The following is a 25,100-nucleotide window of genomic DNA, read 5'->3' on the forward strand; positions in this document are numbered from 1 at the left end:
CTTCGAATCTGAAGTTACCCTTTAGACCAGGGATTCCAAGCAGCCATCCCTTACCAGCATTGGCAATAAAAGCTGAGTGGGCTCCGAAAACAGATCTTTGTTGCCAAATTCCCTTAGTTTGAATCCTTGATTTATCGTAGCCATATGACTTTAAGCAAGTTATAATCTCTTGATTGTCCAGCTTCAGCTTTGTAAGTAGGGATAATAATTCCTGCTTCACAAAGTTATTTTAAAGATTCTGTTAAAATACACATAGAGTACTTAGCATAGTACCTGGTTCATTAAGTGTTAGCCATTGTATTTAAGCCAGGCTGATATATTGGCTCTTCAACTAGAAGCCTAGCTTCTAGAAATTAAAAAGTGTGTGGTTGGCCCATTTTATTTGTGAAAAAGAAGAATGTGAATCTGTGGCTCAGCCAAAATTACTTCACCCTGTATTTGATGACCATATACATATATAACACATACATACACGCATAGTCCCTCAGTCTTCCTTTCCCCTTCTCTCTTACCTTTTTCTATATGTATAGCTATGTGTTTATTGTAAAGCTGCTTAATCTTACCCCTACCATCCCCCCATCAAGTGTTCTGGTAATCATAATGAAGTATCACATTGCAGGCACCTTAATTGCTCTTGTCGACTCTGACACTGAACGAAATTATGGGTGAGGACAGTGAAATACATTTCAGCCTTTGAATTGCCTCTGTTGGGTTGCCTATGGAATGGCATCCTATCTTAGACCAATAGTTTGCAGATTTCATTGAGCTGGCAAGATTGTTAAAACTGTAGGTTTTTAGATCATCCCTGGAGATTCGATGGAACAGATCTGGGCCAGGGGGCATTATAGACCTCAACATTGATAACTCTGTTAATTATCTCCTGCAGTCTAAATGGCTCACAAATGCCTCATCCTAGTTTGTCTTCATTTTCAATCAGAGGATTGCCAATTTGGTCAGTCCAAGGTTGTATTTCATGGAGCTTGAGAGGAACCAGCCTTTCACCTACAAATTGGTTAATCTTTATTTCATCTTTGTTTTTCTTTACCTGTTTCTGCTCTGACCTTCCGATTTAAAATTTCTGTATTTATATTAATTTTCAATAAACTCATTTTGTCAATTATTGAGGAGGATGAAATACCACGTGTGCGTAGATAAATAACTGACCAAGGACTCAAGATCTCCTCTAGAGATCTCCAGCAGTGTCTGTCTTTATAGCCCTCTGTTTTCTGATATTTTGCCCCACAGATTCTAACTACCTTAGCCTCCCTGAACTCTTGAGCCATTTGGCATCCGAGCAAGACCAGTGGACTCTGTTTCCTCTTCCTGTGCTGTGGTATGGAAGCTCTAGGCACTAAGCTTGGGCAGTTGCTGGAGTTCTCCCAGTGATCACTGTCCTCTTCTGCCTGTTGCCTGTTGTATCTGATGATGATGAAAGATGAAAATCATCCTTCCATATATTTTATTTGATTTTCCTGGTTGTTAAAGGTGGGCAGTAAATCTAATACACATTACTCCGTTATGACTAGAAGTAGAAGTCTGTCCTTCTTTTTTTTTTTTTTTTTTTTTTAAAGATTTTATTTATTTATTTGACAGAGAGAGATCACAAGTAGACAGAGAGGCAGGCAGAGAGAGAGAGGAGGAAGCCGGCTCCCTGCTGAGCAGAGAGCCCGACGCTGGACTCGATCCCAGGACCCTGAGATCATGACCTGAGCCGAAGGCAGCGGCTTAACCCACTGAGCCACCCAGGCGCCCAGAAGTCTGTCCTTCTAATTCAGCAAACTGATTTACCCTTTCCATTCTTGGTGGCCTTTTTTATGTCTCTTTTTGTTAGGCACACCCCATTACTTTCGTATCTTACATGTCTTTCTGTCCAGGAATGTTGAAATGGACAACAATATTATCTATTGAGCTAACATGGATCAAGTAAGTGGCTATATGCCACTCAGAGTAGAATCAAGGTGTCTTCTGTAGCCATTTTTATGGGCTGTAGGGTAGAAGTGATTGTTAGGCTTATACATCAAAACTATTTGCTGCTGCCTCTGTTTGCTGAATATTATAGTACATGCAGTCTACCAAACCAATTGCTGCATTTAATTTCTCATGTTTCCTAGTCTCCACCTATCTTTTTCTATCTTATTTCTTATGCCTCCATAAAGAAGACTCTTGAGGATCTCTGTTTTCATATCGAAGGATTCCCTCTTTCCCCACCTTTACAGGTATCAGCATGAAGTAAATCAAGGTAACTGGATTGACCTGCCAGTCACAGTATGTCTGCAGTGATCTCATCTGTAGGTTTTAAGCTTATATTTAGTTTCTGGATTTCTGAGCCTGCTTCTCCAGTTGTCATAGCGTGAGGTTTTCATTTTGGAAGAGATGGTAGGGGAAAAGGGAATTTAGTTGATTCAAATAGCTGAGGATTCTAGAAAGCTAGTCTTGATAAAGCCAGATTTAACCACTGCACATGGTTTCAGAAACTTAAAAAAAGATAATATATGAATTGGGGGCATGGTTGCCTCAGTTGGCTCAGGTCATGATCCCAAAGTCCCAGGATAGAGCCCCACATCAGGCTCAGTGGGGAGCTTGCTTTTCCCTCTGTCACTCCACCCTGCTTGCTCTCTCTCTCTCTCTCTCTCTCAAATAAATAAACAAAATCTTTTTTAAAAAGAAAAAGATATTGTGCAGATCAGACTAACACCATAATTAAGAATGGGATTTTAGGGACGCCCGGGTGGCTCAGTTGGTTGGACGACTGCCTTCGGCTCAGGTCATGATCCTGGAGACCCGGGATCGAGTCCCGCATTGGACTCCCAGCTCCACGGGGAGTCTGCTTCTCCCTCTGATCTTCTCCTCGCTCATGCTCTCTCTCACTGTCTCTCTCTCTCAAGTAAATAAATAAAATCTTTTAAAAAAAAAAAAAGAATGGGATTTTATAGTTTACAGAGTACTTTCACATACACAGTTTTATTAATACATAGTTTTATTAATCCCTATTCATCCTGCAATGAGCTAGAATATCCTCATGTTACAAGATGGTTGCAGAGAGAAGTTCAAGATAAAACTGGAATTAGGCCCAGCCTTCTGAGTCCTTATCTAGTTCCCTTTCTCCCATATACCATCTATGATGCTTTGTACCATCTGAGCAGATGTGAAGATTATATGCTAATAGTACTGGATTATTTTGTAACCTATGTAAGAATTACTTGCCCACTTTTATTGCTACATTCCCTCTATTTGACAATTCCTTCCTTTCTTCCTTCCTTTCTTTTATTCCCTTTCTTTTTATTTCTTCTAGAGAGAAACAGACAGGGGCAAAGGGAGTAGGGGAGAGAGAATCCCAAACAGGCTAAACACCCAGCATGGAGCCCATTGAGGGCTCAATCGTACAACCCTGAAGTCATGACCTGAGCTGAAATCAAGTCATACACTCAATAGACCAAGCTACCCAGGTGCCCCTCTATTTGATGATTTTTAAATATATTCCTCCAATAAGTTTTTTGTGACTTTAGTCTTAGGAATTTAAGTGTTTTCCTCAACTTTTTTTGAATATTTTTAAGTTTTTGCTTTTATACTTGTTAATATTCTGAATTTTGACTATACAAATTTTTTCTCCCTTTTCTCCCGTTCCTTTTTTACAAAAGATTTTAACTTTCATTTGATTTTGACCCAGTTTAGAGCTTACATTCTGAAATGGTTATATTTTATTTGTAGCTAGTTAACTCACCTGAAGCTAGTAAGCCCACCTGAAGAGAAAACTGCTTTGACAGATTAACATTTATTTGCCAACTTCCTAAACTATGTGCTTCTCTTTTGTGATGTGAATTTTTTTTTTTTTTTTTTTTGTAATGTGAATTCTTTTCTTTCAATGCTTTTTAACTTAGGTCACATTTTATTACTTTCATTCTATAAATACTCATCTAGTGTCTGTTAGGTTACATAAGAGAGGGATCATCTCTACCTCAAGTTTACAAAAACTTTCCAAAGAAATACTTGACTAGGATCTTTAAGGGTGTTATTGGCAGAGGGAATGGCATGGCTAGAGGCCTGGAATCTTTTTTCTCTAACTTTTTTTTTTTTTTTTTTTTTTTTAGTTTATTTTAGAGAGATACGTGTGTGTGTATGTGTGTGTGTGTGTGTACTGAAGAGCTGTGGGTGGGGCAGAGGGCAGGTGAGGGGGAGAGAGAATCCTCAAGCAGACTCCCCTACTGAGTAGGGATGGGGGCTCAGGTGAGGATCCAACCCAGGACCCTGGGATCATGAAATCAAGAGCTGTCTGAACCACCTAGGCATTTTGAAGCCTAGAGTCTTGAAGGAGGACTCTTGTATTCAGAGGACTCAAGACTTTCTGTTTGGTAGAAGAAGAAAACTGGATATAGATAGGCAAGGACTAGATCAGGCCTTTTCATACTGGAAATTTTAAATTATGCTGTGAGAATGAAACACTGGAAGGTATAAAATGAGGAAAATGCTTGATCAGATTTGCATTTTAAATTATGAGTTTGGCAGCAGTGTGGAAGATAAATGGAAATCTGGAAATGTGATTATAATACTCAGGGAGACTAGTAAAGGAGTTACTGCTATGTTACAAGGGAAATACAGGGTCTAGGGCAACACTCTTTGAATGGATATTGGAGGGTTGGAAGAAGATATTAAGGAAGTAGAAGGGACTATCAATGCAATATGAGTAAGGGGAGCGTAAGTCCAGCTTATCCATAATGTTTTTAACTTTGGTGGATTATGGAGGAAGAACAGGTTTCTCTGCCACGTTCACCTTGGGGTGGCAGAAGGAAGCTAAATACTAGTGTATTTTGATTGCATTTAAGGTGCCTGTTGCACATCCAGATGGAATCATCCCTGGGCAATTGGATATATAGGTCTAGAGCTCAGAAGAAAATAGTGCTGCAATTAAAGATGAAAAGATCCTCATAACAATTATATTATAATGAACATGTTTGAATTTATATTTCCTTTCTGTTTCAGCCCTACAAATTTTCTATTTTTGAATGTTTTCTAATGTATGTAGAATAGTAATACATATGCATAATTTAGAAATAAGTATGTATGAAAATATGCTCAAAATATTTCTGGTAATTACTAATCTAAGTTGATTGTAAACTAATGGTCACTTCTGAGCATTTTGCTTCACAATAATAACCTGAAGAACTTTTAGAAAATACATATTTCTGGACCCTATCTCTAGAAGACTATGATTCTAAGTGTGCGGCAAGGAATCTGAAAAATCCATTTTTTAATTTAATTCCTCAAGGGATTTCGATAATCAGCCAAGTTTAAGAGAACCAAGGATAAAACTGTGGAAACATGTATGATACAGAAAGAGATGAGAAAATAAGTTTGAATGCCACTTTGCTGATTCTAAAAGTTCCAACTATGTTAATTTCTATTCTTTTTATTATAGTCAGTATTGAATTAATTATCTCCATTAAGCTAAATTTAACATTAAAAATTCAAAAGTCTTTTTTTGTGTTATAGGCTTCATTTTTGGTATAGATGTTCCTCCCATATCCATGCAGATTATATCAAACATTTTTTTAACTAGCCAGGAAACTAGAGAACTTTTCCCTAAGCATGTAAAATTCTGCGTTGCCTGGAACCACTTGAATATTAAACTTGGAGAGTTAAGAACAAGAGGGCCAATGATTTAAAGTTTTTGCTAACACCATCTAAAATATGACTTCTGTGAATTAAAATGTGTCAAAAGGATGAAAACGTAATGAGAAAGCCTGAAAGGACCATATAATAAAAATGTTTGAGGACTTTTAGGGGCTGAATTTTGTCCTCCCCACAGACTCATATGGTAAAGCCTTTGTCACCGCTACCTCAAAATGTGACTGTGTGTGGAGACAGGGCCTTTAAAGAGATGATTAAGTTAAAAAGAGGCCATTAGAGAAGGCACTAATCCACTGCGACTGGTGTCATAAGAAGAGGAAACGTGGACGCGAGGGATGCATGTGCACAAAGAAAAGGCTGTGAGGCTGTAGTGAGGAGGTGGCCATCTACAAGCCAAGGAGAGAGGCCAAACCTACCAGCCCTGTAATCTTGAACTTCTAGCCTCCAGAGCTGTGAGAAAAATAAATTTCTCTTGTTTAAACCTCCCAGAATGTGGTCTTCTGTTAAGGCAGCCCTAGCAAACTACTACAAGGACTGTAAATTGCTTATTAAACTTTACACTTACACTAATGTAGAACTAAGAAATGACACAGGTTCTAAAACCCATTTGCCCTTGTTCCCTGAATCAAAAGAAGCAAACAATATTTAGGATATAATTATATTGTCCAGAGTTTCTCATCTCTAAGAAATAGGTTTAAATTTTGGTGAGTGGTACATATTATCCACAGAAGCTCTTGCCTAGACATAATTTAGTATTCCTAGTGTAATTGTTACTTCAAATGTGAGCCTAGGTATATTTTGAGGTATAGGTATTTCTTTCCTAAGATAGAATTTTATGTGATTGCTGAGTATGAACCCAGTTCTGCAATTATAACATTGTAACCAGCTAAATGAGGATTAGGTTAAAGACTGTGTAATTATTTTTGTCCTACATTATTCTTCCAGATTATAGCTTCTTGTGCAGTGAATAAGCAAGTCTTCAGGTATTCAAATGGAAGGTAATATTTTGATATCTAGATCCTAATTTACTACCTTTCATTTCGTTTACCAATGAAACTTTATTTTCAGGGGCACCTGGGTGGCTCAGTCGGTTAAGCGTCTACCTTCTGCTCAGGTCATGATTCCAGGGTCCCGGATCAAGCCCCACCTGGGGCTCTCTGCTAAATGGGGGAGCCTACTTCTCCCTTTGCGTGCTGCTTCCCCCTATTTGTGCTCGCTTGCTCTCTCTCATATAGACAGATAATCTTTATTTATATATTATGTAAATAAATAGATAAATCTGTAAATAGATACATCTTTAAAATAAATAGATAAATAGATAATAAACAGATAAATCTTTATCGAATAAATAAAATAGAAAAATAGATAAATCTTTTTTAAAAACTTTCTTTTCATAACTAATGTTTTTATTTTATCACCCACCTTCTGAGAACTGTTTTATCAGTAACTATTGATTTTATTATAAAATGTCTCAATTATATACAAAAAGCTAGGTAACATAACCGAGAATGAGTACTCCCCATCACTTAGCTTGACAAATTAAACATGACCCCTCCCAGGCCCCTTTCTTCAATCCAGAAATAACCGTCCTGCTTAATTTGTTACTCATTTGCATACATTTTTTTAGATTATTATTTCCATAGGCTTTTTTTTTTTTTGCTTGTTTCAACTTCATAGAAATGCCATTTCTGTGTTTTTCTGCAATTTGGCTTCAGGTTCAGGTTAGGATTTTGAGATTTATCTGTGCTGATACATATAACTCCAGCCATTTGTTTTTACCTTATATAGTAGCAGTAATACATTGTATGAATATACCACAGTTCGTTTTCCTCTTTGGACACTTAAGTTGTTTACAATTTTTTGCTATTAAAACATTGCGGTAATAAACATTTTTATAGCATGTCCTATAGAGATGTGCTAGAATTTCTGTGGAGTATATACCAAGGAATGGCACTGTTTCAGATTCCATCTCTTCTTTGTTGACTAGTGAATCTGAGTATATTTCATGCTGTATATTTATTGACTTTTTTTCTGCTTTTTTTGCTGCTGTTGTCTTCCTGGTAAAATCTTATGATATCAGAGTCCAATCAGGAGACAGAAACCACACAGTAATTTCACCAGAGAAAGTGTAACATAAAGAATTATTAGAGGAATGAAGAGGGTAAAGAGAGCTCTATGAAGAATACAGAAGCAGCAGATGCACAGAGCAGCCCCCACCCTGAGGCCATGTCCTCTCAGGCCTGAGATTCTGAGCTTATTGGAGAGTGGCAGTGGTCACTGGTCACAGTGGTCCAGTGGAACTGCTGGAAATCTGCCCTCTGGACAGCTGCGTGACGCTTTCCACAGGGAGGTGCCTAGCCTCAGAAGTCACTGCAAGCTCCTTTTGGGGTTTGGGGCGTGTAGCAGGTGACATTCTAGTCTGAAACTGCCTGGGGGTAAGGGTCCAGCCCACTGGGAAGGTGCTCCTTCTGTTAGCACATGGGTGCTGCTGAAAAGCAAAATGCGCACTCTGAAAGAACCCAATAAAATGAGCCCACTGAAACTAGGGAGAGAAACCCCTTCCTTTCCCATCATAAAGGATGATCTGGAAGAAATAGTTCATCAATATGTTAGGCACGTAATGGTTTACACAGGCCTTTATGGGGCTGATCCCTGAATCTTATCTACCGTTTACAGCATTAATTCTGTGGGAAGTATATTCAGAGTTCCCAAATAATAAGTTTACAATAAACCTTAAGAATGGATGACAAAATATTTTTCTTAATCTCTTATTCTTTTTTTTCCATTTTCCTTGTCTCTCTCTCCTCCTTTCCTTGTGTCTTTTATTTTTCTTACATCTGATCCTTGCTGATTTCTTCTTCCCCTATATACCAATTCTACACTATTCTTATTTTCCCTTATTCTGTGACTTTCTTCCTCTTTAAGCCCAGTGTGGTCAGATTGGCTGTGTAAGTTTTTAGAGCAGTGAATGATAAGCATGCCTTGAACCCTAAGTCCATAAAGCTACAGGAGCATAGCTAAGCTGGAGGAAAAGGATCAAGACTTCGTCTCTACGTATCCTGTATTGCAGAGTCTAAGATAGGTTGAAATAGTTCTTGAAAAGAGTCCTTTAGAAATCTTATAGTAGTTCCCTTTGCCTCCTGATGTAAGTGTGGCTTTTTTATATATAAATATTATTATTGCCAAGTTTCCCCCATCCACGTGTAAGAGATCCATTTAGGCTTTTGCTTAAATGAAGAAAGTGTTCATAGACCTTGCAATTGCTTTCTAGTCAACAAGAACCTGTATTTTTCTTTTTTAAAAATTCTTATTAAGGTGTAATTGACATATGACAGTATATTACTTTCAGGTGTATAGCAGAGTGATTTAATATTTGTATATTATTATAAAATGATCACACTGTCTAATTAACATCCATTACCATACATAGTTACAAAAAAATTATTTTTTCTTGTGATGAGGACTTTTAAGATCTACTCTCTTAGTAACTTTCAAATATAGTTGGGCTAGTTCCAGACCACCACGTTAATAAAGCAAATACCACAATTAAGAAAGCGAAATGAATTTTTTGGTTTCCTACTGCATATAAAAGTCTTCTTTACACTCTACTGTCATCTATCAAGTATACAATAGCATTCTGTCTAAAGATACAGATATAGATACAAACCTTAATTTTAAAACACTTTATTGCTGAAATGCTAACCATCAGCTGAGCTTTAGTGACTCCTCATCTTTTTGTTAGTGGGGTTGGCAGACTTGCGTGAATACTGATGGCTGCTGACTGATCAGGGTGGTGGTTGCTCAAGGTTATGCCATCTGTGGCAGTTTCTTAAACAACAATGAAGTTTGCTGTGTCTATTTTACTTTTCCTTTCACAAACAATTTCTTTGCAGCGTGCAATGATAGCTGATAGCATTTTAACCATGGTGGAGCCTCTTTAAAAATTGGAGTCCATCCACCCATACCCTGTTGCTGGCTTTAGTAAGTAAGCTTATGTCATATTCTAAATCCTCTTTTGTCATTTCCACAATCCTCACAGCTTCTTCACCAGTAGATTCTGTCTTTCTTTGCTCCTCATTGTTCAAGTTTTATCCTGAGATTGTAGTAATTGAGTTCTATCTTCAGGCTCCACTTCTGATTCTAGGTCTCCCACTGTTTCCACTTTTGTAGTTACTTCCCCCCCTGAAGTCTTGAATCCCTCAAAGGCATCATCCATAAGGGTTGGAATCCATGACTTCTAAATTCCTGTTCAGGTTGATATTTTGACCTTTTCCTGTGAATCATGATGGTTTTTATTTGTTTTTGTTTGTTTGTTTGTGTGTTTTGAATCATGATGTTTTTAATGGCACCTTCTTTCCAGAAGATTTCCATTAACTTTACCTGGATCCATCAGAAGAATCACTAACCGTGGCAGTGGTAGCCCTATAAAATGAATTTCTTAAATAATAAGATTTGAAAATTGGGGGTGCCTGGGTGGCTCAGTGGGTTAAACATCTGCCTTTAGTTCAGGTCCTGGGATTGAGTCCCACATCAGACTCCTTGATCAGTGGGAGCCTGCTTCTTCTCTCTCTACCTGCCTCTCCCCCTGCTTGTGCTTGTGCACTTGCTCTTGTGCTCTCTCTCTCTGTCAATTAAATAAATAAAGTCTTTTTTAAAAATTTGAGAATTGAAATTATTCTTTGATCTATAGACTGCAGAATAGATGTTATGTTAGCAGCCATGAAAACAACATTCATTAATCTCAGTGTACATCTCCATCAGAACTCTTAGGTGACCAGGTGCCTTTTCAGTGAGCAGTAATATTTTAAACGGAATCTTTTTTTCTTTCTTCTTTTTTTTTTTCCTGAGGAATATTTTTTTTCCCCCTGAGCAGTAGGTCTCAACAGTGGCCTTAAAATATCCAGTAAACCATGTTGTAAACAAATGAGCTGTCATCCAGGCTTTGTTGTTCCATTTACAGAGCACAGGCAGAGTAGAGCTAGCATTATTCAGGGCCCTGGGATTCTCATATTGGTAAATGAGTGTTAGCTTCAACTTCAAGTCACTAGCTGCATTAGCCCCTAGCAAAAGAGTCAGCCTGTCCTTTGAAGCTTTGAAGCCAAGCATTGCCTCCTCTCTACTATGAAAGTCCTAGGTGGCACCTTCTTCCAATAGAAGACTGTTTCATCTACATTGCAAATCTGTTGTTTAGTGTAGCCACCTTCATTTATATCCCAGCTACATCTTCTGGCTAACTTTCTATAGCTTCTACATCACTTGCTACTTCACTTTTACTTTGAGGCTAAGGAGACAGCTTCTCTCCCTAAACCTCATGAACCAACCTCTGCTGGCTTCAGACTTTTCTGCAGCTTCCTCACCTTTCTCAGCCCTCTTAGAATAGAAGAGTGAGGGTCTTCCTTGGGATTAGGCTTTGGCTTAAGGGAATGTTGCAGCCGGCTTGATCTTTTATCTAAAACACTAAGATTTTGTTCATATCACCAATGAGGCTGTTTTGCCTTCTCATCATTCATATGGTCACTGGACTAGCACTTTTAATTTCCTTCAGGAACTTTCTTTGCATTCACAAGCTGGTTAACTCTGGCACAGGAGGCTTAGCTTTTGGCCTGTCTCAGCTTTCAACATGCCTTCCTCACTAGGCTTAATTATTTCTAGGTTTTGATTTAAAGTGAGAGACATGTGACTCTTCCTTTCACTTGAGCTCTTAGAAGCCATTGTAGGGCTCTTAATTTCCCTGATTCCAATATTATTTTATCTCAGGGAATAGGGAGACCTGAGGAGAGGGAGAGAGTCAGTCTGTGGAGCAGTCAGAACACATATAAGTTTGCCATCTTGTGTGGGTGTAGTTCATGGTGTCCAAAAACAATTACAACAGTAATATGAAAGATCACTGTTCACAGATCACCATAACAAATATAATAATAATGAGAAAGTTTGAAATAATGCCAGAATTACCAAAGTGTCACACAGAGACACAAAGTGAACAAACGCAGTTGGAAAGATAGCACCAGAAGACTTGCTCGATGTAGGGTTGCCACAGATCTTCAATTTGTTAAAAAAAAAAAAAAAAAAAAAAAAAAATGTAGTATCTGCAAAGCACGATAAAACAAGGTATGAACACAATTATTATTAACTACAGTCATCGTACTGTACATTGCATCCTCATGATTTATTTTATAACTAGAAGTTCGTACCTTTAGATCTGCCTTCATCCGTTTTGCCCACTCCCCTTCCCTGGCAACCACCAATCTGTTCTCTGTATGTGAGCTTCTTTTGTTTTTGTTTTAATTCCACATATAAGTGAGATCATATAGTATTTCTTTCTCTCTCTGACTTATTTCACTTAGCATAATGCTTTCAAGCTACACCCATGTTGACCCAAATGGCAAAGTTTCATTCTTTTTTATTGAATAATACTCCATTTTGTGTGTGTGTGTGTGTATGTGTGTATATGCATACTATTTATCCATCAGTGGTCACTTAGGTTGTTTCCACATCTTCCATATCTAGGCTATTATAAATAATGCTGCAATGAATATGATTCCAGTAAAGGCTTTTCTTTTTTGCCTAAGAGTTACAATTAGGATAATGACTTACTTATTTTCTGATTGGCAGGTCGTAATTATAAGTATTAGTTTTAATTATATTAAGTTTACAATGACTTTCAGTGAGTGTTGTCATAAATGAAAAAAGTAATACTTTATCTAGTTCCAACATATTCTTTACATGCGTTATCCCTGTGAAAAGTTTTTCTCTGGTGCCTAGCTACATAGTCTGTTGTTTAACAGACGTATCCATTTCACCATGCTGTAACTACAAAGTAAGGTGACATCTTAAACATATATAACTGTGCAAGGCCATATCACCATGAGATTGTACTATGTGTGGTCTTAAGAAGCTAAAATACCAGTGGCTTAAACACAAAAGTTGTATTTCTTTCCACTTAAAAGAAGTGTGGATATCTAGCATTCAGGGCGATGTGGCCCTGTAACAAGGGAGGTTCTTTCTGTTATTCAGCATTCTGTCTTATGTAAGTCTTTAGGTTCTTTTAGCCAATTCCATGTGTATGAGTGTGGGACTGTGTGGGACTGTGGTGACCAAGCAGTTCTCTAAGGATACCAGCTGTAGTTGTTCTATAGTTAAACAGTTCTGACACTGTCTCCCCAGAGATAGCATCAGATCCTACAGGTTAAGGGCTAAGTCCTCCCTCACCCCTTACCCTCAGAAGCTAGTCATAAGCCCAGATTGTTACTTTTACTTCTTACTGACCAGCTATTGTTAATCAGAGGTTTCCACAACCCCCTGCTTGGGTTTGATTAATTTGCTAGAGCAGCTCACAGAACTGAGAGAAACATTCCACTTTCTGGATTACTGGTTTATTACAAACTACGTAACTTAGGAACAACCAAATGAAAAGATTCTTAGGGTAAGTCATGTGGGAAAAGGGGTAGAGAGTTTCTATGCTCTCTTAGTGCTCCATTCTTACTACAGTTCCACGTGTTCACCAATCCAGAAGCTCTCCAGACTCTATCCATTTGGGTTTTTAGGTTTACTTTTTACATGGGTATGGCTGATTAAATCAGTGGCCATTGGTGATCGATTCAACCTTCAGCCCCTCTCCTCTCAAAGGAGGTGAGGGAGTGAGACTGAACATTCCAACCCTCTAATTACACGGTTGGTTCCTCTAGTGACCAGCCCCTATCCTTAGATGAGCTACAGGTGTTCCAAAATTCACCTTGTTATCATAATAAAAGATAGCTTTATCTTTCTCATCTCAAGAAATTCCAAGGATTTTAGGAATTCTGTGCCAGAAACAAGGACAGAGACCAAATATCTTTTTATTATTGTTAAAAAAAAAACAAAATTCAGCAGACTGAATTTGAAGATATAACTGGTTTTATTAAGCAGTTCATGAATCAGACAGTATCCCAGGAGTTGTGCTGAATGGAAGGTTTTATAGGAAGGAGAGTGGGTCAAGAAGTTATTAAGCAAAGAATTGTTTCAGGCTTAGGCATCTTCCCTTAGGGGAAAGGGCAGAGGGTCTTACTAGGTAGGTGGATTACCTCATCTTCCTTTGGGGGATGGAATGGACCCAAGTGATAGATTATATTTGTGTTCTGATGAGGAAATTTCTGACAAGACTATATTTCTAGGGGAAAGATTGGAACTTCAGTTTAATTAGGTATTAAGCCTCAGTTTGGTGACTTGGTCTGGTGTAAATGACTCTGTCTTTGGCTTGTGGCTTATTGTGGGAAATCAGAGCATAAGCCAGGTTAGGAGGGCTTCCAGCCATGAGGGCAGCCTGGCATGGGGTATTCTGAGCCTCAGGCAGGGTGAAAGTATGTCCATATTAGAGAGGCAGGAATAGTCCTCTCTAGCTCAAAACTGAGGGTGCTTCATTTATATGGCTAAAGGCCTGTTTAGGGGAGTTTCCTTACATTAGAGCTTGCTCTCTATGGAGATCCATTAATGAATTGATGATTTAATATCTTTTAAAGCATATAATTAGGGATTTTTTGGCAGATGTCTCTATGCTATTTGGAATTATTTTAATAGTAGAAGATGATAGCCTCAGAACATAGGTCACAGCTATGTAATGCCCACTTGCTATCACTTGGCAAGTACTTGAACCATGCAAATAATGCCATCTTTGTGGCTGGCTCTCAGTAACATAATGCTGAGCCAAAAAAAAAAAAAAAAAAAGTCATAAAAGAATACATACTACATGATTCTACTATATGAACTACCAAAAAGCAAAAATAATCTGTGGTGCTAGAGGTAAAAATTATGTTTACTGTTGGTAAGGGGTAGCACCTGGAAGGGGATGCATGAGGGGGCTTCTGAAATGTTACTAATGTTTTCTTTCTTGATCTGGGTGTCACTAACTTGTAAAAAACCATTGAGCTGTATGCATAAGATCAGCACACCTTTCTATATGTATGTCATTCTTCAACAAAATGTCCACACACACACCGCCCCCCAAATAACCTGTTCTTTTACTCTGGGAAAATGGTCAGACTCTTTCCTCTGAATCACATAATTATCAGAAAATAGAATGTTAATGGCTGACCGCAGTATAGACCAACTTAAAGAGGTTGGCAAGTACCACTCAAACTGAGGAAAGCCCAATTGGGAGTAATAATAAAAGTGCTCAGTCTACCACATTTGCCAGGTGATAGGATAAGCTGAATGAAGTATGTCTTGTTCAGCAACATTCAACATACTTTTATTGAAATCCTACTTTATCATAGGTGCTCTCCTCTTTTAGGTTTTGGAGGCTCCTACGACATGGTACCTACATCCAAGTATCCATGGAAGTGAGGAAGACTAAGTAACATAAACACTGACAGATGTGCAGAGTTTATTCAGTGAAATCAGAGAGAAGGGCAGGTCACCAAAGGATTCCTGAAGGAGAGAAGGATGAAAGTTAGCTAAATGAAGAATATAGGGAAGAGAATCCAGGTAGAAAGAACAGCACATGCCTGATACAGAAAATACAACTCAACATCACACATTCAAAGAACTGTCCTTTTTGACATGGACAGCACAGCGACCATCAACATTATCTTACGTATCATCCAGAGCCTGATTCATGGTAGACATTCAGATATTATGTAGATGAATAAGTACCTAACACAACATCAGTTATGTGAAGAGGTAGTGAAAGAAAGATCATGAGCTTATAATTAATTCTAAGAAGCTCAGAGTTCATTTAGTAGGGAGTGAGGAGCCATTAAAGAATTTGAAGTATTAGAATAACATGATTTGTGGTATTTTACAAAGGTTCTCTGGAAACTCTGTAAAAGAAGGATTGAATCTTTCTCTAAAAAGAAGAGAGTAAGTTAGGGGGATTCATCTATGTGTGTGCATGAACACATCTACTTACACAGATGTGTGAGCAGGCATTTGATGAGAGATGAAGTTAGGGATACTACATTTAGAAAAGAAGTTCCTGAAATAAAACAGGTAGAAATGATAAGAATGTGACCTTAGACTGTAGACCCAATGAGTATGCGATGAATTTGAAGGTGATTTAGGAGATTGTATAAAGACTGATTAACGTCTGGTTATGAGAAGCACTAGAGGAGGAGGCGTCTTGGGTGACTGGTTCAATGCTGTCAGCACACCATTTACTGTGACAGAATACAAGTCGAGTAACAGGTTTGTGTTCCGTTTTGTTTTCCAGGAATCTAGTATGTTCCATGGCTACTTGGGATTCCTCTCATTGTGATGTATCTGCTAGGAGACATTTAGTTAGCAGTTGAATATTTGGACAAGATAGAGGACTGAACCAGAAAGATGATATTTGATAGCTAACTGGTAGGATTTGAAGCTTGGGTAAAACTCCAAAAACATCTATCAGAAGAGTATTTGTTTAGATTTATTAGGCTAAAGAGAGGAAAAGAGTTCAAAGTACAGATGTTTGCTATAAATTTGTTTTTCTGTTTCACTCTGGTTTTTATGGGGAGGCATGGTCGGCTCTGGTTTGTAAGTCTCATAATAGACTGTCAATATAAAATCTCCCAAATTACTTGTTTTCAAATTACCAACACAGCTAAATAGTCTGTATTTCTTGGGGAGAAGGCTAAAAAGGATTTTTCTTTCTTGAGAAGGTTGTGTTGTAGAGTAGAAGCCTAGATGAACATTGGAGTCAAAGTTCGGCAGGAATCCTGCTTCTCATATTATTTAGCTATGTGCCTTTGGGCAAGTTATTTAGTTTCACTGAGACTTAACCTATTTATTTGTAAAGGTGCAGTAACTATAGTTACCTTTTAAGATTATTATATATTTTCTTTTCTCTTACTGCTTTTAAAATTCTCTCTTATCACTCTACTTTGCCATTTTAATTACTATGTGTTTTGGTGTGGACCTCCTTGGGTTGGGGGTTTTCTGTACTTCCTATATCTGAGTTTCTGTTTCCTTCCCCAGATTCAAGAAGTTTTCCACTATTATTTCTTCAGATACATTCTTTGTCCCTTTTTCTCTATCTTATCCTTCTGGGATCCCTATATTTGAATGTTATTACACTTAATGGTATTATTGAGGATCCTTAATCTATTTTTATTTTTTCTTTTTCTTTTTTCTTTCTCCTGTTCAGCTTGATTGTTTTTCATTACTCTGTCCTCCAGATTGCCAATCCATTGTTCTTCCCTTTACTGTACTGTTTATTCCCTCTAGTGTATTTTTTATTTCAATTATTGAGTTCAGGGCGCCTGGGTGGCTCAGTGGTTAAGCCGCTGCCTTCGGCTCAGGTCATGATCTCAAGGTCCTGGGATCGAGTCCCGCATCGGGCTCTCTGCTCGGCAGGGAGCCTGCTTCCTCCTCTCTCTCTCTGCCTGCCTCTCTGCCTACTTGTGATTTCTCTCTGTCAAATAAATAAATAAAATCTTTAAAAAAAAAAAAATTATTGAGTTCATCTCTGACCCTTTCTATGTTTTCTCTTTGCTGTTGTTTTCACTGAGGTTCTCAACTCTTTTTTGAAGTCCATTGACTATCTTTATGACCATTACTTAAAATTCTCTAGCAGGCATATTACTATCTCCATTTAGCTCTCTTGTTGTGTTTTGTCCTATTCTTTATTTGGGACATATTTCTATATCCTCATTTTGTCTCTCTGTTTCTGTGTGTTAGATAAATCAGCTACATCTCCTGCTCCTGACAGTAGTGGCCTTAAGATGAAGATTCCTTTAGTGCCCTGCAGTGCAGAGTCCCCTGTTCACCAGAACCTAGCACTTCAGGTGTCTCCTATGTGTGTTGTATGTACCCTACTATTGTGGTGAGCCACATTGCATTTAGTCCAGTCATCTGCAGTGACTCCATTTGCCTCTTGCAGGCAAGGTTAGGCCCTTGTGTTGTTAATGGGCCAATCTGGGGCTGCTTTGACCTTGAGTGGAGTCAGACCAGGATTTTGTCAGAGATGCAGTATCACTGAACTGCTGGATATTTTCTCTTTGTTGTCCCCAAGAAGCTTTTGTTAGTAGGTGGGACCTGCAGTCAGACCACACATCTGGCCTCTGTCTACTGCTGGTGCTACAGTGCGACTGGTGTGTGTGTGTGGTTGTCTTCCCCTCTCCCTGGGGCAGGGGTTACTTTGGAGCAGTTCTAGCCTCTGTTGGGGCTACTTGCACACTGCCACACTTTTTGCACTGCTTCGAATGGACTCCTGCTGAGGGCTTGTTGGAAGAGGCAGGTCCACAGGAAAGAGCTCTGTTAACAAGGTAGGTGGGGAGAGTTCCCAATGGTTTTCCCAGATGTCTTTGTTTCTAGGCTGGGGAGGTGGGGAGGCAAATGGCACCCTCCAGCTCCTTTGTTCTTGGAGAAGACTCCTAAAAATCCCTCTCTCTCCAGCATACGTTCTGAGATTCATAAATGAATCTTCTCCAAGTGTTTTTTAAACTGCTGTTTCTAATCTGTATCTCAGTGGGGCTTTTTCTAATACTCTCTTTTCAGCCAGGGACTCCCATTCTCTCCCTCTTTGGCTCTTCCAGAGCCAGGCCCACTAATTTTTTAAAGTTCCAGTTTTTAATCCCCACTGATTGTAAGAACTTGAGATGTTAGGACCCTGTGGTTTTCAAAGCTGCACAATATGACAATCCTCTTCCCAGTGCAGGTTCCCCATGCCTGATGAGGTGTCTGCTCCTCTGTCTTTCTGTGCCTACCGCATCACTTCCTCCTGTGGACAGTCTCCCAGTCAGTTTGGTTCCCAACCAAGTCTCTACCCTTCCTACCCTCTTCGATGTGCCCTCATGTCTACATTTATCTGTGGAGTGTCTCCAGATTGTTTTCTGGGTTATTTACACTGATGTGGTTGTTACCTAGTTGTATCCTTGGGATGAGGCGAGCTTAGGATCCTCCTACTCCATCATCATCCCCAGAAGTTTCAGGAAACTATTAAATATTCCAGCCAAATAAAAAATTCCTCAAACTTGTGGACATACTAATAGGGGCATTGACATAAGAGGGATTGATAAAAGGAAGGAAAACAAACAAAATAATGGAAAAAATGCAGAAAGAAATAAAAAGCTCGAGAAACTGTGAAATTCCATATAGAAAAAGGAAGACCCAACATATCTACAATTAGAGTCCCTGAAGGGGAGAAATCACTGGAGCCGAACTAAAGACTAAACCATAATCCAAGGGAACTTTTCAGAAACAAGAGAAAAATTGAGATCTGTGTATTAAAAGGGCCCACCAAGATTGATTGATCCAGAATAAAGAACTCTGAGTCAGAAACTATTAGACTTTAAAGGCAGTTTTTTTTCTATTATCTGGGGTAGAGTGAGCAGGGGATCACTTTACTTAAAAATTAAAAAAAAAAAAATTAGACTTACATCAGACTTCTCAAGAATAATATAGCAAGGAAAGCTAGAATAACATTTTGAACAACTCAAGGAAACAAAATTTAGGCTTAAGATGTATCTGTAGTTCTTTTTGTTCACAGGATATATCCTAATACATATATGTAAAAATTACTGTGTTTTAAACCCAGTTGAAATAATTTTTCTGTATATGATTAAACCACCAAATCTCTACATAATTAAGTTCATTTGTTTTATTTTGCTTTTTATTTTTAGGTTTGTTATTTCCATTTTATTTTTACTTTATTTCTTTACAAATCTTAAAGGATTCAAAAGAACATAACTAACAGTTCTGGTTTATTTTTAATAAATAAATAAATAGGGGTGCCTTGGTGGCTTAGTCAGTTAAGTGTCCAACTCTTGATCAGATCTCAGATCTGAGACCTTAGTTCAAGTCCTGCATTGGCCTCCCCACACTGGGCCTGGAAGGAAAAGAAGAAAGGGAAGGGGGGGAAGTTTGGAAGGAAGGAAAGTATTAGGCTTATAGAAACAGCATTTAAATCTTTATTTTTTAATTAATTTATTGTTTTAAAGATTTTATTTATTTATTTGACAGAGACATAGCAAGAGAGGGAACATAAGCAGGGGGAGTGGGAAAGGGAGAAGCAGGCTTCCCACAGAGCAGAGAGCCTGATGCGGGGCTCAATCCCAGGACTCTGGGATCATGACCTGAGCTAAAGGCAGACACTTAAGGGCTGAGCCATTCAGGTGCTTCTAGGAACAGTATTTAATCAAAGGAATGTTTACAGTTATTTAAGAAAACTTTCTACTCAATTTTTTTCTAAAATGGGTAAGGAATTTACATAATTAAATATATCAGCTATTCCTATATTCTAACTGGGAATCTATAACCTTCAAGCAACTCTAAAAAAGTAGAACACACTACTACCACACACTCTAGTTCTGAAATACTTCTGGGAACGTATATCAGTATTTTCTTAAACATTGGAACTATTACCAGCATCTTGCATGAACTTGTCTTAACCCCATCATCTACTAATTTGGGTTACTCGGGGCCTCAGTTATAAGGATAACAGCTCATCTACCTTTCTAATGCCAAAATAATTTTTGCATAATATCCAATATAAATAAAATACTGTAAAAAATATGCACTGTGCCTTAAAATCTAAAATTTAAAACTAAATGAGTCTGCTGAGCCATGGAAGTTTTTGTCACAGTAGTAACAAAATATAAAAATTATAGTTACTATGTCTCTCTCTGGGACCCTTGGATCCTAAAATGTATAATTCTGTGTTTTCTCTTTTCAGAGGCAGATAAAATTCCAGTAATGCGTGGACAGTGGTTTATTGATGGTACTTGGCAGCCTCTAGAAGAAAAAGAAAGTAATTTAATTGAGCAAGAACATCTCAGCTGTTTTAGAGGTCAGCAGATGCAGGAAAATTTTGATATTGAAGTGTCAAAATCCATAGATGGAAAAGATGGTAAGACCAATTAATACAATTAATATGTTGTAAACCAAGTAAGTTCTTGATAAAGTTTAGAGTAGTTCTTAATTTTGCATGGTAATTCATGAGTGTTAGAATTTCTAAAATTCCAGATTTAAACATTTGATTATTTTAGAATTTAATACTGCTATGAATTTCAAACTGTGTTTATTTTACTTAATATATGTGTTCATTGGCATGACACTAACATGACTTACTATTGTACAAATTGTTAAAGGTTCTGTGAATTAGTCCTTTTCAGTAGTTTGTAATTACCAATAAAAATTGAATCTACAAAAAAATCTGTCATTATATCAAAAGGGCAGTTTTATTAATATTTTAACGTCAGTTCTTTTCCTGAAGTTTAAAAAAAAAAAAACAAAAAACCTTAATTTCCTTTGAATGAGTACCTTTAGGTTGTTTCCATATTGATAACCACATCAACTTTTACTTTGAAGCAGTCTACTCTTTATATTCCCTTACTCAGCATTTGCATTTGTTTGCAATATCTTAAAATATTTATATCATAGCCAAGATGGCCATGTTTCATTATGTGTCTGATCTTGAGTAAAATTCAAAATGTGTGGTAAAGTTAAAAATACTTCTATTGTTCCATTTACTGCAGGCAGTGGGATCAGCTATTCTGGTGAGTATAATATAGGTAGATTAGAATTTGTAGATTTTTCTAAATATTTTTTTCTAAAAAGTATTTCTTCATCTATACTTTCCTTTATTTGGGAGGTTTCTTGGCAAGCCCTGTTGAAACTAGCAAATTAAAATATGAGTTAAGTGGGTTTTTTCCCCCCTTCTCATAAAACATCTTTAAAGCAGAAAAACTCAGTGTTGATCAAGTAATTCACAGAATGCAGCTTGAAAAAATTAAGTGGTTAGAAGTAAAAAAAAAAAAAGAAAGAAAGATGGGATCTGGAGGGAGACAAACCATCAGAGACTTAATCTCACTAAATAAAATGAGGGTTGCTGGCAGGTGGGGTAGGGGAAGGATAGTTGGCTGGGGAGAGTATGTGCTATGGTTAGTGCTGTGAAATGTTTAAGCCTGATGAGTCACAAACCTGTACCCCTGGGGCAAATAATACATTATATGTTAATTTTAAAAAAAGTAATTGTTCACATGACATAATGGCAAAACAGTAAGCTTTAAATTGGCTAATTTTTTTTCTTATTGTTAGTATCAAACATCCTAAGTCGTCTTTCTCTTATTTTTTCTCTCTGAACACACACACACACACATACACACACATCACAAGGAAGGAAACTATATAGCTTAGTTCACACCAAATTAACATATCTTCTGTGTCTAGTTGATTAAAAGTCTACATAACTGAGGAAAGTTGTGGCTCATGATCACTACCAAAATAAGATTGCTACTGGAGAAGGCTGAATTCTAGATTTCTTTCTATTAATTCTCCTTCAGTCCTCCCTCAGAAATGGCAGTTCACCTTAACAAACCCAGTTTAGCCACCTGAATTCATTACTATTAGTAGGGGAAAAAAATCCCAAGAGCTTGGAGGAGAAAAAGGAGGAGTATAAAAAATAAAAATCTAAGTAGATTATTTCCCTTTCTTGTACTGTATTCAAAACATTCTTTTTCCTCTTACTAATTTATTCAGTAGAAGTTAGTTACCAGCTCTGTTTCATCTCTAGACCCATCTATTTGGAATCTTATTTTTATTTCAATGAAAATTAGAATCTGGTGTGTCTTTTTTACTTCTACTGCCTGTCAAAATGTTAAGGATAGCAGGTTACTTCCATTTTCTTCACAGTACCCTAATTTTAATGTACCAGTCATTTAAAGAAGTGTAATAAAGAACATGGTATATTTGTGTGAGTAGACTTTTAGTATGCCTAGAGTGTCTGTGTTGATTCTAGAGAATCAATTTAGGATATTATAGTAATATTTTTTGCTACCTTTAAGGATGTACTTTGGTAAAATTCTCATTAGTAGCAACAAAATTTTTAAACTGTTGGAACATTTTTGCCTTGTCATCTTTCAAAATGATGGTTCTTTAAGGTTCATTAGAAGAAAAATTGGTTTTTTAAAATGTACTGTGGCATATAAGTAAAGCTTCAGCATATTTTGTTATTAACAAAGATTTTAAGTTCAATGTGGTATATATACTGTTGCTATAAATTCACAGCCATTTTAGTTTTTATTCAGCTTTATGTAAAACATACATTTCTGTGTTAAGATGTGATATTTGACTTTGAAGATTATTGGAAATTTTGTAGTGTACTTGAAAATTATCACTTGTCTTAAGAATATTTGCTGTCTAAAAAGCCACCATTGTTAAAAAATCAAATTTACCATATCTACAAAGATAAAAACATAATCTTTTATTTTGCTTCTTACTTCCAAGCTTCTAAAATTTCATATCTCATTAATTCATTAGGGTAAAAATATCTTTTCCACCTAAATTTTCTCATGCACATGTGAGAAAGCCTTGACTCTTCATATTTTTAGGAGGTTTTCAATGTTTCCATGTGCAGATAGTACTATGCTAGGCACTTTTGTGAAAGATACAGGGTTTTGAACATCATGAAGTTTTGGGAAAGACAAACCCAAAGATGAGAGTAGTTACAAAGAGTTAAGTATAATATAACACAGTAAACAGTGAATACAGAATTAGATATTCTGCAAACAGAGTTGGAATACAGGGAGTTGGAGATCACAGTGCCATGAAGTTTTTAAAATAAGACTTTCTGGAAAAATCCCACTTAATAATTAAAAACATTTTAAAATACTATATCCAGGAACTCTTAAGTGCTCTGTGGAATTATTTTCCCTCTGGAATTTCTAAGAAACTAAACAGAGCTCTTGCCTTGAAGGACATTAAAATAATTTCTTTTCTTTCTGACCTTATCTGTGTTTTGGTTAGGTAGCTAATGCCACAAATAAATTGGCTTTTTAAAATATTTTCTCCTTGTTAATTTTCCTACTAATCTCAAAGTGAGCAGTGAATAGATTGAAAGTTTAGCATAACTTTTTTAGCATACATAAAGATAACCCATAAAAATGTCATGACTTTTTGTGATTTAGATACTTGAAATTTTATTTTCTCATAGAGTTGCAATAAAAATTGATTCTCTTCCCACCCCACCTTAGCAGCCTAACAAATGGAAGTCTAGAGTTTCACTGGGGATGAATTCTACAAATAAAATCAGCACTTCAAATAAGTAATTTTGAAAATACCTGAATATAGTAACAGAGTAGTGTTTGACTCACTTTATTGATCCAAGCAATAATCAGTTTTAAAAAGATTAAAGTTTTTAAATGGGTTAGTCCTGTACTTCACCCCACCCAAAAAATGTATAACATCAATCCAATCATGAGAAAACATCAGATAAACTCAAATTGAGGGACATTCTACAAAATAACTGATCAGAGCTCTTCAAATTGTTGAGGGGTCTAATTATAACTAGATAAGAGGAACACTTTCAAAATGTATACCAATTCACTGTGATGTACACATTAAATATCTTACACTATTGTCAATTGTACCTCAATAAAGATGATTTTTTTTTAAATGTCAAGGTTATGAAAGAAAAAAAGTCCAGTTGGGGCATTAAAATAAAATAGTGAAAATTTTTAACCCAAAAGAAATCAGGAAGGAGAAACAAGAAACAAAATACAAATGGAACAGAGAGAAAATAAATGTGAAATGGTAGGCCTAAATTCACCCATGTTAATAATTACAGTAAATGTAAGTACTAATGCTCCAATTAAAAGGTAGAGATTAACAGATTAAGAATGTGAAATCTAACTATATGCTATCTGAGAGTCACACTATCAATATAAAGTCATAGATAGGCTACTGTTCAAGATATTTTAGGATACTGTGACATCACAGGTGTTGGCGTATCTTTTTTTTTTTTTTTAAGATTTTATTTATTTATTTGACAGAGAGAGAGATCACAAGTAGGCAGAGAGGCAGGCAGAGAGAGAGGAGGAAGCAGGCTCCCTGCTGAGCAGAGAGCTGGATGTGGGACTCGATCCCAGGACCCTGAGATCATGACCTGAGCTGAAGGCAGCGGCTTAACCCACTGAGCCACCCAGGCGCCCCGGTGTTGGCGTATCTTGAAGGACTTAAAACATTTAACAATTTGGCATGTAAAGTGTATATTCCTATCACTTTTGCTGGGCAAGAATATCCCAAATTCTGAATACAGAACTGCAAAAGTCAAAAAGGCAAGAGGAGTAGGGGAGCTAATCCTTTCTAACCAGCTTTTCTTTTCCTCCCTCTTTGGTGACTAAGAGGATTCTCCTCTTCTAGCTTTTTAGTTATTACTTTTTATAAATTTACCTAACTTAATTTCTCTGAGCTCCAAGAAGGTGGCTGGGGGTTTTGTCATTACAGTTGGCATGTTTGAGATGTCAAAACTGCTTTCCCTAAAGTTGAGATTATCCAGGTTACCAGCTTTTAAAAAGGAAAAAGTCATTGAGTTGTTCTATTCTGGGAATTAGTATGTCATCAGCAACCCCCTTTTTTGATACTCTTTTGCTTTCAGAATTATATAATGAAGAAAATCCCTTTAAGAGGAGAAGAATTACTATGGAAGTTTATTAGAAATGTTTTAATGCCTTAAATCTTCATTGCTATGTAATGCTTTGGTATATAAAATAACATTTTAATTAAATGTTAGCATTTAATAAGTTAAC

At 37.0% G+C, this 25,100-nt stretch overlaps 1 protein-coding gene across 1 annotated transcript in view; it reads left to right on the forward strand.

Moving 5' to 3' along the window:
- Positions 1-21,341, forward strand: part of DDHD1 (DDHD domain containing 1) — a 30,708-nt gene extending 9,367 nt beyond the window's left edge. Inside the window, exons 2-3 of the mRNA XM_082734265.1 lie at positions 20,249-20,422; positions 21,051-21,341. Coding sequence (XP_082590391.1) covers positions 20,249-20,422; positions 21,051-21,202 — 326 coding nt within the window. The 3' untranslated portion in view covers positions 21,203-21,341. The remainder of the gene's footprint in view (positions 1-20,248; positions 20,423-21,050) is intronic.
- Positions 21,342-25,100: the final 3,759 nt, after the last annotated feature.

This window comes from Mustela nivalis (assembly GCF_964662115.1).
Source record: "Mustela nivalis genome assembly, chromosome: 6".
Taxonomy (NCBI): Eukaryota; Metazoa; Chordata; class Mammalia; order Carnivora; family Mustelidae; genus Mustela; species Mustela nivalis.